At 36.1% G+C, this 15,726-nt stretch overlaps 1 protein-coding gene across 8 annotated transcripts in view; it reads right to left on the bottom strand.

Moving 5' to 3' along the window:
* The window catches only part of ARHGAP24 (Rho GTPase activating protein 24), a 635,760-nt gene that overhangs the window by 37,949 nt on the left and 582,085 nt on the right, over positions 1-15,726 (bottom strand). For all 8 annotated transcript variants that reach the window (XM_031433275.2, XM_064486017.1, XM_010983141.3 and 5 more), the window contains one exon: positions 7,871-8,078. In XM_031433275.2, coding sequence (XP_031289135.2) covers positions 7,871-8,078 — 208 coding nt within the window. The remainder of the gene's footprint in view (positions 1-7,870; positions 8,079-15,726) is intronic.

The raw sequence follows: 15,726 nt of genomic DNA, 5'->3' as shown, positions 1-15,726 counted from the left end.
TGCGTATGTGCTTCTCTAAGACTGAGAGACTCAAGCTTGACTATTTATCAAAACAAGCATATTCAGATCACCAGAGTTTGATACTGTGATATATTTTAGTTTTCATCTCTAGCTCCAGGTCAGAGCTCCTAAAAACCTTGTAATTTCTTAAATGATAAGAATAATAGAGGAGAGTGGCCAAGATGGTGGAGCAGAAGGACGCTCATAGCTCACCTTCTCCCACGAGTACACCAAGACTGACATCCACGGACCCACCCAGCCGCTCAGAGCACCTGCTGAACTTTGACAGAACATTGCCTCTTCAAGAGACAAAATTCTCCACAAATCTGATACACAAGTTTATACTGTATAGCACAGGGAACTATATTCGATACCTTGTAGTAGCTTATGGTGAAAAGGACTATGAAAATGAATATATGTATATTCGATGTCTTGTAGTAGCTTATGGTGAACAAGAATATGAAAATGATATATGTATATTTATGTATGACTGAAGCATTGTGCTGCACACCAGAAATTGACACAATATTGTAAACTGACTATACTTCAATAAAAAACAGTAAAAAAAAAAAAAAGAGTAACAGAAATATCTTTTTAATTTTGGAACAAGAAAGGTGAAAGGAAAGTCTTTATTATTCACAACAAGCCTCTTGGAACCACACAGGAGTTTATGTTAACGAAGTGACTTTGAGAAAGCCCCTAAAGATGATGCGGGGTGGGAGGGGTGAAGGGTGATGATGGAGGAGGAAATAATCACAGCATTACATGGCTGGACTTCAGCCCCACCTTCAGTCTGGGTGGGGGAGGGGAAGAGGGGCTGGAGATTCAGCACAATCACCAATGACCAGGGATTTAACCAATGTTACATGCCTGTGTAATAAAGCTTTCATAAAAATTTCCTCACTGAAGGGATGCAAAAAGCTTCTAGGTTAGGAGGGTAGCACATAAGATGAGGGATGGAAGCTCTGTGCCCTTCCCCATACCTGCCCTATGCATCTCTTTCATCTGGCTGTTCCTGAATTGTATCCTTTTGTAGGAATCCAGTAATCTAGTAACTGAACTGTTTTCCTGAGTTCTATGAGCTGTTTTAGCAAAAGACTGAACTCAAGGAACCTCTGATTTATAGCTGGTTGGTTAGAAATACAGGTGACAACCTGGGACTTGTGATTGGTGCTTGAAGTGAGAGAGGGGACAGTCTTGTAGAAGTGAGCCCAAAACCTGTGGGGTCTGCACTAACTCTGGGCAGTTAGTGCCAGAACTGATTAAATCATAGGACACTCAATGGGTGTCCATCAAAAATTAGAGATTGCTTTTGTGGGAAACGCACACATTTGGTGTCAGGAGTGTTCTGTGGCTGAAGTAATAGAAAATGTTAGTTTTCCCTCACAGAGTGACCTTTTCTATTTAATCTGTAAATAAAATTATTCCATTTGCTTGTGAAATATCCTTCAATGGATTTCCATTTCACTCAGAATAAAAACAAAATTTCTTACTATAACCTACAGGGCTCTACAGGATCAACCTCCTTCACCACATCTCCCGGGACTGTACTCATGGTTCATTGTATTCCAGCCACAACGGCCTTCTTTACGTTCTTCAAACAAGCTGAGCTGAGCCTGTCCCAAGGCCTTTGTACCTGCTGTGCTACCTGCACGGAGCCTCTCCCATGTCTTAGGTTTGGCAAACTTCCTGTTATTCACACACACACACTATAGCCTCAGGAAGATGTGTGTCGCCACTCCTTCACCCACTAATACATTAGCACATCATCCTAATCACTCTATGAAATTATTCTTGTACTGACTGTTGTTTATCTGCCCACCACTACTAATGCAAACGCCGGAAGAAGTGAACCTTGTCTTTTTTCATCTAGAACAATGTCTAAGACACAGTAAACACTCCTAAAGATGAATGAATGAGACAGATCATCTCCAAAGGTGACTGTCGATAGTTTGTCCCATTCTATACTTACATGCCACTCTTTCATCAAGGAGTCAATTTTTAGTCCCTTTTAATTTAAGCTGGCCTTATGACTTACTTTTGACCAACAGCATTCAGTGGACGTGATATTGTGCCAGTTCTGAGCCTCGCCCTTAAGCCCAGCCCTTAATAAGCCTCGCAGTTTCCACGCTTATTGTCTGTGAGTCTTGAAACACTGTGTAAAGAGTTCTAGCAATTGGCTGAAGAGACAAGTCCTGAAGGCATATAAGACTGCAAAGAGAAAGAGAGAGGCCAACCAGCCCTCGGCCGGTTCAGCTGGCCCAGCTTAGGCACCAGACTCGGAAGGAGGCTGTAGGACACTGCGGCTGCACTAGACTGCGGCGACCAACACCACGCAGAACAGGGGCAAGGTGTCCCTGTCGAGCAACATCCAATTGCAGAATCGGAAAAATGAAAAAAAGTTTGGAGTGGTTTGCTGTGCAGCAACAGATAATTGACACCAGAAATTTGATGCCGCTACAGTAAAATCTGACATACATGGTATTGGCTTTGGAACCAGGCAGATTCTGGACAGTCAGTGAGGAAACTATTAGTAAGAGCTGGAAGAGCGATGAGAAAGTTGCTCTTAGAGGCTAGAGAGAAGTAAATGCTTATCAAGCAGTGGTGAAAAAATTAGCTACACTATTAGCTGCAGTAACTCGGAACACAACAAATGATCCTGGTGAGGCTAAAGAAGGAACTGTTCAACTTTGAAGAGTTGAGAGAACCTCCAGTGGCCTCAGGACAGTAGCTCCAGGTGGTAAAGGATTCTTAAAGCAAGAAATGGCCATAGAGCCAGGATAAAATCCAGGTGCTGTCCATGAAACATGACCCAAAGGTAGAGACCTTCATGTACCTTTATGTTGGATGTGACTGTGAAACCCCTTGTTAAAACCTCTGAAAGACTTCAGGTAGCACCTCACAGATTCTCTCACCATTTCAGAAGGATTTAGAAGCATCTTAAGATTGCTTAACAACACACCAACTCATGGACAGCACATGGAAAGGCCTGACGTAAAGAGATACATGGGTGTGACTTCGTCTCAGCAAGTGGAGTATAATTCGATACCTACAAGTTTTTTAAAGGAATTATGGCAACTTGAAATAAAAGAGACAATCAGTTCAAAAGGAATAGAAGCTTTGAGCAAATACCAACCACTCTGAGCTAAGGAGACAGACTGTAGTTCAGGGAAGTTGAAGAGGCTAGTGGCTAGCATTTCTGATGCAGACTGCTGAAAAGGAGAGAGTTTGGCAAAAAAAAAAAAGACTTTTTGAAATCTACATGTAGGTCTTCTTGAGTCTATCTAAATACCAAAACAAGCATGCAGAGGGTACAACACAAGTAGGGCTAAACTAAGAACAACTATCAGAGAATGAACAACCACCAGGAATAAGAGAACAGAAGAGAAAAAAAAAAAAAAAAAAGGAGAAAATCAATGACATTAAAACTGGTTCTTTTAAAAGTTTAATGAAATTTATAACACACTAGCTAGATTAAGGAAAAAAGATGTCACAAATTGCTCATATCATAAGTAAAAGAGGGGAAATCATTAAAGGTCTACAGACATTTCAGGAAAAAAAGAAAGGAAAAAGGGACATGGTGAACAACTTCACAACAATGAATTTGGAAAGTTATATGGACTGAACAAATTTTATTAACGATAGAAATTACCAAATCTGGCACAAGAAGAATTAGAAAAGGTATACCTGAAGTCTTTCCCACAAAGATAACGTCTGGACTTGATCGTGTTGCTGGTAAATTTTGCCCAAGACTTATGGAGGAAATAATACAAACTACACATACTCTTTCAGAAAACAGAGGTAGAGAAACACCTTCCGACTAATTCTGAGGCCAGAATTTCTTTGATAACAAAACTAGTCAAAGACATTACAAGAAAAGAAATTGATAGGTCAATAGCCCTGGTGGATATAGGTCTAAAACTATCAACAAATCACTTCCAAGTCAGATACAGCAATATATTAAAAGGGTAATACATTACAACCAAATATGGCTTATCCTAGGAATGCAAAATTGCTTTAACACTTGAAAATCAGTCAGTGCAATTTACTACATTAACATAACACAGAGGAAGAATCAGATAATTTCCGCAATACATGCAAACATAGTGGATTTGATAAAATTCAATTCTCATTCATTATTAAAAGTGTCAGCAAACTAGAAATAAAAGATCATTTACAAACCTGATAAAGGGCATCTACACAAAACCTACAACTACCATCATGCCTCATAGTAAAAGACTAAAAACTCCTCTCCACATGTAAGTATGCCACTCACTACTATTGCAGAAGAGGTCTTAGCAAGTACAAAAAGTCAAGGAAAGAGAATACAAGGCTTACATATTGAAAAGGAAGAAATAAAACTCTTATTATATACAGTCAATGATCTTGTATACAGGAAATCCTAAGGGATCTTAAAAAAAAGAAACTCTCTAGAACTCATAAATGAATTTGCCAAGTTTGCAGGACATAAGAGCTCTCTATAAAAACATCATATTTGTATAATTTAGCAGTGAGTAATTAGAAAATTAAATATAAAACAATTATTATTTGTAGGAACATTTATAAACATTAAATACTTAAGGATAAATTTAACAAAATGGAGTAAGACTTTACATTGAAAATTATGAAACATTGTTGAAACACAAAAAGGTCTAATGAAATGTAGGGATGGGCTGTGTTCATGAATTAGAAGATTTCGTATTTTTAAGATATTAATTTTCTCCTAATTGATTTCTAGGTTCAATGAAATTTCTTTCAAAATCCTAATAGGCTTGTTTGTAGAAATTGACAAGCTTATACTATTTTTATAGAGATATAAATAACCTAGAATATTTTTTAAAAAATCTTGAAAACAAAGTTAGAGGATTTACCCCACTTGATTTTTAGACTTTAAAGAGGTAGTGATTTTCTCCTTAAACAGTCTCCTACAGATCTTTCCTCCTCTGTGTATGCCTGCCACTTCTTTCCATTAAGTTTTGGAGTTTATTTTCCTTCCCCTTGAATCCAGGCTGGCCCTGTTTTGTGACTTGCTTTGACCAATGCAATGTTTACAAGCTTCTAGCTTCACTCGGAATCCTCAACCATCATGTTAACGGGTCTGACTAATCTCTAGAGATAAAGGTCGCATGAAGGGAAGCTCTACTGGATGTGAGACTACAAAGAGAGAGAGAAAGGACCACGCAGCCTCCAGCCATTTTAGTCACCTCAGACAGGGCTCCAGATGTGTGAATGAAGTCATCTTGGATTCATGCGTAGGAGAAATGAGCACACTCTGGCCAAGTCCTGCCTAAGTTGCTGATTTCCGAGCAAATGATTGGCTGTTATTGCTTATGCTGCAAAGTTCACGGGTGGTTCAATACACCATTGTAGAAACCGGAAACCGTGAGTGACTCTTTTTCTCCACGTTGGTTAGCAACGTTATCATGTCGCCATGTTGTGTCTGACGCTGAAATACCCTTTGCTACTCTTGTCTATAGATTTTCTAGTAAACAGGTAGTTTTGTTAACTACACTTCAAAAACTAAAAGATGAGGAAATGTTTACACAACATGAAATTAATAAAAATATCTTTCTGATTAAATTTCTGATTATAAAAGTAATGGATGCTTACTGAATTTATAGTATTAAAAAGAGGAGAATATCACCCATTATTTCACAAAATTAATATTTATCTTTGGCTATATTTTCTTCAGTCTCTATGTATTGATGCATTTTATACAAAACAAATACATTTTTCATGTTTAGGATCATATTTTATATGAAGTTGCATAATACTTCATTGTCAGCTTATAGTTATCAAGAAACAATTGCTTATAGGGCACATCTCTTCTTATAGGTACCCTAAAATATATTAAGCATCCTCCCATTCTCACATAGTAGCAGGGATCTGCTAAAAGAACCAAATTTTAAATACCTCTAATCAAAAGAATTTTTAATATATAAACTTTGCTATCAACATCACCTGACATATTTAAGCCATATATAAATATAAAGAAAAAGGATCATTGAAATTTATCAGTAATTTATCAATGTCACATGAAGTTCCTCATAGAGGATGTTGCTTACCCCATAATGTGGTAGTTTATTATACAGCGCTCACAGACAAACGATTTTCGAATTTTGGAACAAAAAACTGCATTTCTCCTAGGTAAACCATTGTTTATGTCTTGCAGACAGGTCTGAATTATAGAACTACTAATCTTTTTTCTTTTTACTTTTCAAAATATAGAATAAGAAATGTGGCTCTCCAACCAAAACTGTATCTACATTTTTAAATTTGTTCTTTGACCCTAGTTTTGAATTCATTTCTTTACCTCCACATTTAATTTTTCTCTCTCAGAGGTAATTTATGAATCTTTATAAACTGTCTGTAATACTTTTTGTAAAAAGGTGGTATTTTTATCAATTAATTTATCTTGTCTTATTTTTCAATTTATCATTATATAATTAGTTTTTCCAAAATTTTAATAACTATATAAGGTTTTATCATATTAACCACAATCTACTGCTAGAGATAATAGATTGGTGTTCATTTTAACTATTACAAAAATTCTTATAAGTAACTTTGCACTTCAGTTTTTTCCATATATCTCATTTTTTTAGGGCTAGACTTTCCTGCTTAAAGGGAAATTTCTTTAGAGAGAACTATGATGATGTTCTCTAACCATCAGGGTGCCTACCTCAACACACCTTGCTAGCATTGAGTAGTATCATTGTTCAGGATTTTGTTAATGTGACCAGAAAAGGGCATCGAATGAGTTAACATCAATTTTTTGGATTATAAACACAAGCCCATAATCTCAATGATGCTTCTTTTATCTCATATCATGTACTCAAGAGTCTTCTAGTCTATCTGTTCTGTAGATCTGTATCTATCCATGTCATAACTCTATGCTTTCAAAAAGAAATACTACTTAGTAGGCAATTTTTAATTTTCAAGTATCAAAAATATTCTTATCCACAAAGTCTAATACTGAGAATCTCTCCTAAGAAAGTAATCCAAAACTAGAAAATATTTATATGAATGTATACCCACTACAACATTATTTATAATAGTGAAAACGCCACAACATAAATGTCCAGCATTACTGAAGCAGTTCTGAACAATATACCTGTAGAGTAAAATATAGTTATTAAAACTTATGCTTATGGAGGTTGCCAATGATCAGATGTCAAATTAGAATATGTTGAAATAAAAGCATATTTTTCAACTATTGATATGAAAAAACTCTGCTACAAATGTTGAATTAATACTATCAGGATAAAAGGCTTTTTTTCTACTGAATTAAAAAAACTGAAGAGAAGGAGGTAACTCACCAAATATTATCAGCGTTCCACTGAATTAGTGGAGTTATGGATGCTTTGAGCATTCTTTCTCTGGAACTTCCATGATTTCCTGAATTTTACCATGCTATATTCCTCTCTTTGTTTCCTCCCAAATCTATTCTAAATTCAGGTGGAGATATATATTTTAAAATATAATGCTTTTAATTACATTGCCAATATAACAATCTCTGTTATCAATACTTTTAATATCCCTTAGCTGAAAGGATTCAAAAAACATCAAACAAAAGAAGACTCTTGTTTTAAAAATTCACTTTTCCAATGCAAAAGTTTAACACAGGTTTAATTTAGGACCAAAGGAAAAGATTAAATAATAATTTGGCGGGGTATGGCAGAAAAAGATATCTAAAGTATCAAGTTCTTGATTCTGTAGCTTAATAAAACCAATCCATCTTTGTGAGGCCATATGATGCATCTTCTAAACTGTTATGGCATCAATTAAGGTTATGCCATCTCAGCTCACTACAACCTTTCAGCTGAGTTTGAGTGTCTCACTGAAGGATGGTTAGTACAACCTTGAATCCTACCTGTCAAATGACGGCTTCTCTCCACAGTCGAAGGCATCCTGCAACTCCTTGACAAGGTTAGCCTGGCCTGGCAGTCGGAAGAGGCCCTCTTCCTTCAGCCCCCTTTGTCGGATAAAGTCCACACACTGCTCCACCAACATGGGAGCCAGGCGGTTCCCATATCTTTTCTCATAACGGACAGTATCTTCCAGTTTCTGTCCAAAAATGCCTGGAGAAATAAAAGATCACGATGAATTTGAGAAATTCATTTCTTTCCACTTTGTTGCTTTCTTTTAAAACTTGAAAAAAAAGCAAAGGTTGGAATGCTAGCAAGTATTTTACAGTTGGTACTTCATGTTATTAAATAACTAAATTCATTATCTACAATTTCTTCAAATGATGCCCTTCCCCTCATATTCCATATTTAGCCCAAAACTGAAATGGAAATAAGGAGTTTGAGACGTCCACTTTGAAAGAAGAAATGTTGCAATAAATATAATTTCACTTTAGGATTTTCTCTGATTTTTTTTCCCTTTTGGGAAAGAAACTGTATTCAAAAACTTAAAAGCAAAAATACTCTGTAGATAACAGTTAAATTCCACTTTTGCTACAAATGTAACTTTACGTCCAATTTTCATTTAGCTTAAATATTGTTTATTTTTCTTTTCACCTTCTGTTTTCAATCAAGTGATGATGCCATGATTATAATCAAGGTGAAAAAACCATGAAAAGAAATGCAGAATTTTCATCCATATAAAATGTTTCAGATACTGTTTGCTCCTTCAAATCTTAAACTATTAATTTATTTGAAAGGGAAAGATTCGAATTACGAAGCAGTGCATATCAAAAGTGAGGTCGGGCCACGGTTGTTTGCCCTGGCAGGTAGGTATATTTGACTACACATTGTCTAGAATTACCAGCATGTGGTGGTAATAAAAATCAAAACAATTTTGATCGACACTACATTGTAAAATTATCATAAATCAATAACAAATGTTAAAGAAACCAATTTTGATCAGTTCTATTAATAATTTTTAAATACCTACAATTGATGCATTTCTCGGTGCATGCATCTGGGAGCTGAACATTCCTACCAGTCACCTTGGGACCCCCTTGATTAAAAAGCAATGTCTCTGAAATATATTAACATCAGCTGATAGCTTGGAAAAATAATCAACTGATTAGAAAAGAGGGGAGAAAGAGCCAAAGCAAATATGATTCTAATGTTCCCAGATGGGATGAATATTACTAAAAGGTTTTAATGGTCTAATGAGTTTCATAAAAGGGGAAAAAATTAGTGTTGCATGTTGAAACTATGTAAGACTCCAGTGTTTGAGGAATTATTTCAAAATCATTAGGTTCAGAATTTAACAATAAGAAATATGCTTTTCCTTTCTATCTGTAAAATAATTTATGTATGGATCAGTAGTGCAAAACTATCACATTCCAAGCAATGAACACTGGCTACCAGAGAGAATATTCTTAGCCTAGCTAGAAACAATAGCACAGCAGGCAACCAAACTATTCTACACCCGGTACCAAACCTAGCACTAATGGAATACATATGTTCCTTTTAGGGAAAAAAGTTGAGTGATCTAATACTAATATTCAAGTGCATATAAAACAAAATTAGAAATTAGCTTAGTCTGTAGACTTTGGAATAAGCAGTTTGTTGATAATGGTGTGTTAAATGTTGTCCCCTAACTCGGCAGACATTCACGCCCCTATTTTCTATTGTCATTTTCATTTTAGAGGCTAGGGAATTAAAGACTTCTCTCACTTCCCAAGAGTCTTCTGGAGTCTCTAGGAAGACTTGTTTTTCTTGATGAAAGAGAAAGACATAGCTGGAATTGCCAATCACTCCTTTTTCTCATCTTGAACTTGGACATGTTACCTGTTGGACTAAGAGACATCTTTTGACCACTAGGCAACAACCACAAGGAAAAGACGGAAAGATTCGCAGAGACAATGGGGCTGAGATCATCAAACCACTGACCCAATACCAGCAGCACCTTCTTCCAGATTTTTTTTTTAATGTGAGAAAAACAAGCTCCTGTCTATTTAAGCCACTCTATGCTGGGTTTCCCGTTACTTGCCGCAATGCTGAATTCTGTATAAAGTGGTGATAATGATTTTGAAGCTCTTCTCATGTTTTAATAACAAAGCTTGAAAATTGATTCTGAATAAGGAATACTGACTCTTTTTCTGTGGAGTTCTTTGACGCTTATTTGCTTGGGATGTTTGGATTCTATCCTGACAAAATTAGGAGATAGCCTTTCACAGGCATTTATAGATTATCATTAAAAAATAATTTTAACATTTGAGAATAAATCTTATATATCTGTGATTTTTCACTTATTGTTTTGGATTGATATATTACAGAAGGTTTTTCCCTAAATCCAGCAGAAAACCTACCAAGATGCTCCAGTTCAACCTCTATGTGCACTACAAATGAGAACCAAACTTCCAAGATTTGATTTTATGCAGTAACAAAAAACAGTCAAACATTCTTTTCTTAGCTCAAGATTTCTTTTTTCTCAACAACTCAGGGAGGTGATAAAGGAAGCAGTAAATTTTTCTATAGATGGGCATTCTGGTTTTTTTCTTTTTTTCTTTTTTCCTTGTACATGAAGTCTTGACTATATGATAAGAATTTTCTTAAGAAGTATAGCAAGAAACTAAAAGCCATAAGTCTTAACAGCCTTTCAAGTATTAGGTACCTACTATGTACTAAGTCTTTGACATATATTTTCTCACTTTCATAATAAATATGTAAGGTAGCTATTTTATACCTGAGGAAATTGGGCTCAGAGAGGTTAAATAAATCACCTAAGGTTCGTTACACAGCACCAAGTGGCAGAATGGAAGTCCATATTCCAGATTTAGTCAGCCTTAAAACCTTGGCTCATTCCTGAATACCTGTCCTCTTCAGTTTTATTTAATCACAAGTATCATGTGTCCCCATCTTCTAGTAATTTACAGTATTAGTAAATTCTCAAAGTGAAGAAAATAGCATATCTTTTCTGTGCTCTAAAAAAATGATAATAGCTAAGCTGTATTTCTGTGTGCCAGGCATGGGTACAAGCAGTTTATCTGTATTTCTATCATTTAAAATTCACAGCATTCTATGAGATAGGCATCACCATTTTACTAAGGAGACTGAAGCATAGAATGGTTAAGCAACTTGCTGAATGTTACACGGCTGGTAAATGGGGCAGCCAGGATTTGATCAAGCCTGTTAAATTTCAGAGTTATTGTGTGTCTATTACACAATACTGCATAGTGCGCATAACAGCTGGAAATTTAAGTTACAGAGGAAGAAACCTGCCTCTTACTAGCTTTCTGACCTCAATTCCTGTCATCACACGAGGAGGGGTGATTTCTGTTGGGAAAATGCACATCTGGGGGAAAGTCAGGAAAAAAAGAAGGAAAAAACTGAACATTTATTTAGCTTTCTGCCCAACGAAATAATTTCCTTTACATAAAGAGCCATGCCTATTTAGCAATATAATATGTAAAAGAGTTAAAGCATGTAGACAATATGTAAGTATGCTAGAAATTCATGCTGCAAAATAGTAGCTTTCTGCTGTTTACCTGGTCTCATAAAGGATTAGATAATGATTAGATGTACACTTGCCATTTTGTAGCATTGGAAATAGGGTGTCCCGAAAATCTTTGATTTACAAAGGTAGATGGTGAGTTAACTTCCTGTATGATAATATTTTTTTTGTATGTGGAAAGTTAGGGGGAAATCCTTTTTTTAAAGCTGCTTCATTTAGAATTTTCCTTGAGGGAGCAGTGAAACTTCAAATTTTAAAATTAACAAAATAAGCATAAAGGTCATGAGCTATCCCCAGCTAGCAGCATGGAGAAAAGGGCACATTGATTAGTAAATTATTAACAAGACTCTCCGTATGGTATGAGTCATGCAAACAGTTCCAGTTATGTTCATCTAAATTCCCAGGAAGGTTTCACACTCCCTGACAAAACCATCTTTGGAATTTCTGGGTGACAATGGTACGTTATGCCTACTTCCCCCGGAGGTACACTGATGGTGTCATAAAGTGTCAGCCAGGACACGACTTTTCACTGGACTGAGCAAGTAAATCACACAGGTGGATTTTATTATATCTGTGGGAGGTTGTTTCAGCTGCAAGGAGAGAGAGGGAGAAAGAGAGGGGAAAAAAAAGAAAATCTAACTATCTTTAGGATTTGGGAGGTTCCTCCTTTACGTGTGATTTATACTCTTAATAGCTAGAAGCAGCCTATGATGTTATTGAGTGTGACCAGATAAATATATTCAAATCCTACCCATCTCCAAAAATAAACAACTACAAAGCCAAACATTTGGACTCTCTGTGACTTTAATTATTCACTTTGCACCTTGATTTCCAACCAAGGACAACTCTGGCTCCGTTTCATCACTTTCTGTCTCCTTGCCAATCTGTTACAATGTGACCCCTGACATTTTCATTCCATTAAAAGAGCTTTTTCCTATAATTACCAATAACTACCTTGTTGTCAAGTCACTGACAGTAAACTTTACTTTTTATATTACTTTATGGCTCACTCCCTTTAACACTATCGGTCTCATTCTTCCTGACACTTCTCTCATGTTACATAATTCTTGCCTTCCAGAATACCCTTCTCAGTCTCCTTCTTGACTATGGAAACTACTACACCCTTCACATAAGTTTGCTGGTCCTCTGGATTCTGTCCTCAGTCCTATTTTTACCTCTGCTTGACACAATTTCTTTGTTGGACTCCAATTAATTTCACAGTATAACAATTATTCCCGGATTTGTATCTCAATCTGGGCCTCTCTTATGATCTCTTGCATTGGAGTTTTGAGTGCCCCTTAGACCCCTCAACATGAATACTCAGACTCATACTCAGACTCAAAATTTCTAGAACTGTGTAAATAATTTGTCTTCAAAACCTGTTGTACTTCCTATAATTCTGATTTTGGTTACCAGCACCAGTTATCCCCACAAAAACATTAAGTGCCGTCTAAGAGTCAACCTAGATTGCTCCTTCCTTCACAACCGTCATTTAATCACCACGTTGGTCCCTATTTTCCTTCCGGACTCATTGCCACTACATTAGACTAGATCCTCAATATTTTTTAACAGACTGTTACAGAGCAGAGTTCCCAGTTGAGGCAAGTTTTCCCATAGTGATCTTCATAATATTTATTTTATTTTATTTTATTTTATTTTATTTTATTTTATTTTAAGAATTTATTTATTGATATTGTTAAATATATACGACAGTATGAGAAATAATTTAAAACAATAGGAAGGAAAACCCTATAGCTGCACTTCCGTAAATACTCTTAGCATTATGTTATAGTTCCTACCAGTCTTTTTAATGTCTGTTTTTAAATTTTTAAATTTTTTTCTTAATTAATTAATTAAAAAATTTTTATTTTATTGAGTTATAGTCAATTTACAATGTTGTGTCAATTTCCAGTGTAGAACACAATTTTTCAGTAATAATATTTAAATCAGATCATGCCACTCCCTTATTTCATTTTTTCCAATGGTGCCCACTGGCCAACTCCATTCTATGAACTACAAAGTCTCCACAATCTGATCTCCGCCTCTTTATCCATCATGCAATCAACAGATGTTTAGGGAGCACCCATTGTGTGCCAGGCACCGTGCCACATCCACCCTCATTACTGTGCTTCCTCACAGACAACATGCTCTCTAACTATACTGAACTGTGTGTGGGGAGGGTATAGCTCAGTGGTAGGACGCATGCTTAGCATGCACAAGGCCCTGGGTTCAATCCCCAGTAACTCCATTACAAAAATAAATAAATAAATCTGATTCCCCCCTGAACTGTGTGTTGTTTCCTAAATGTACTATGATGTACCGTATCTTCAGGCATCCCAGAAGGTAGGTCCTACTGTCCTGAACGAGTTTAGGAAAACTTATGCTGCAGAATTTAACTCGTATCATCTCCTGTGTTAAGCCTTTACTAACAGTCCTTCACTACCCCCACCTCAGACACAAACTTGATATGTTCCTTCTTTGAATTCTTAACATATTGCTTTGTACTAATTTACTTAGATGCCTATCTGTAATGGACTAGTCCCCCACCAATCAAGAAAGGATTGTACTTTCACAATTATTATGATGAAATAGTCATTTTGCTTATCATTTACTATTATAAATAATATTGGATAACAGTTCATACTATTTGTTTATCCTATAAACTTCAGAGAGGTTTAGGTAAATTTCCTAAGGAGCTACAGTCACAAGGACCAAACTGGGATTTGTGCCAGACGTGAAGGACTCCACAGCTCATACTCTGTCCTACCACAGTGCATGGTCTGAATGCCTGTGTCCCTTCCAAATTCCTGTGTGGAATATCTAATGTCTCTGGTGATGGTATTAGGAGGTGGCGACTTTTGAAAGGTAATGAGGTTATGAGTGCAGAGCCCTCACGAGTAGGATTATTACCCTTATAAAGGGGACCCTAGAGCCCTCTCTCACTCCTTCCCTTTCTGCCCCTTGAGAATATAACAATAAGTTGACAGTCTGCACCCCAGAAGAGGGCTCTCACCAGAACCCAGCCACACTGGTCTGATCTCAGACTTCCAGCCTCTGGAACTGTGAGAAATTAATTTCTGTTGTTTAGAAGCCACAGTCTGTGGCATTTTGTTATAGCAGCCCAAATGGACTAAGACACATAAGCAAAATCTCCTGCTCCCTGGAACTTCATACCAAAGAGGGTAAGGATTACGTGTTCCATAATGATTTGTGGAATTAATGAGTGCATTAAAACAAAATACTTCACCTCCTCAATTATAGGAAATAAATGAATAATGCCAATGTGAAATGAAACACATCAATAGTTCTCAGGTTGTGGCATTGATTTCTATAAAAACCTGGAAAAAAACTGTCTTTGATTTGTTGATGAAAAGGGCAGAGGTTAAACAACTTCTCAGTTGTTACCTAAATTCTCTACTATCAGTTATTTTTCAGAGTTTCCTGTCCCTTCCATCCTATAGGTTACATGCTAAGCCATGTAGAGAATGTGTTTTTACTTATCCTTGTGCTTAATGCAACCCTGCTAGCAGAATAAATCTTGGTGTCGCCAGGATTGCAATAATTTTCAATTAAAATGTCATGCTAAGTAAAGTAAGCCAGAAAGAGAAAGAAAAATACCATATGATATCACTTATATGCAGAACCTAAAAAAAATGAGACAAACAAACTTATTTACAAAACAGAAACAGATTCACAGACATAGAAAACAAACTTGTGGTTACCAGCAGGGAAGTGAGAGTGGAGAGGAAATTGAGACTTCAGGATTTGCAGATCCTGACTACTATATATAAAATAGATAAACAGTAAGGTCCTACTGTCCAGCACAGGGAACTATATTCAATACCTTATAGTAGCTTATAATGAAAAATGAATATGAAAAGGATAATATATATCATATATATATATTCATATATATATATGAATCACTATGCTGTACACCAGAAATTGCCATAATATTGTAAACTGACTATATCTCAATTAAAAAAAATAAACATTTACCCATGGTAAATAAACAAATCAAGATGGAAGTCATTCAGTTTGATAAAGAACTAAGAAACAGAGACAGCCAAAGCTTACTTCAGTCTGCCACCAACACTTTCTAAGTAGCCAACAAAACTTAGATGGGTAGAAAACTTTTGATTCAAGCAGCTCAGATTCTATAATAACCAATGAATATTTGGTGAAATCTTAACTCTCCTTGTAGTCAGAATGGGGAAGGAGGGAGAAACAGAAAAGCCTAACAAATTAAGAAAGTGTAATAATGTGAAAATAGTGACCCAGTAGCATTGGTCTTAGAACAGCAGAGTAATTATACCC

This window comes from Camelus dromedarius, chromosome 1, assembly GCF_036321535.1.
Source record: "Camelus dromedarius isolate mCamDro1 chromosome 1, mCamDro1.pat, whole genome shotgun sequence".
Classification (NCBI taxonomy): domain Eukaryota; kingdom Metazoa; phylum Chordata; class Mammalia; order Artiodactyla; family Camelidae; genus Camelus; species Camelus dromedarius.
This window is presented reverse-complemented; position numbering and strand designations above follow the sequence as displayed.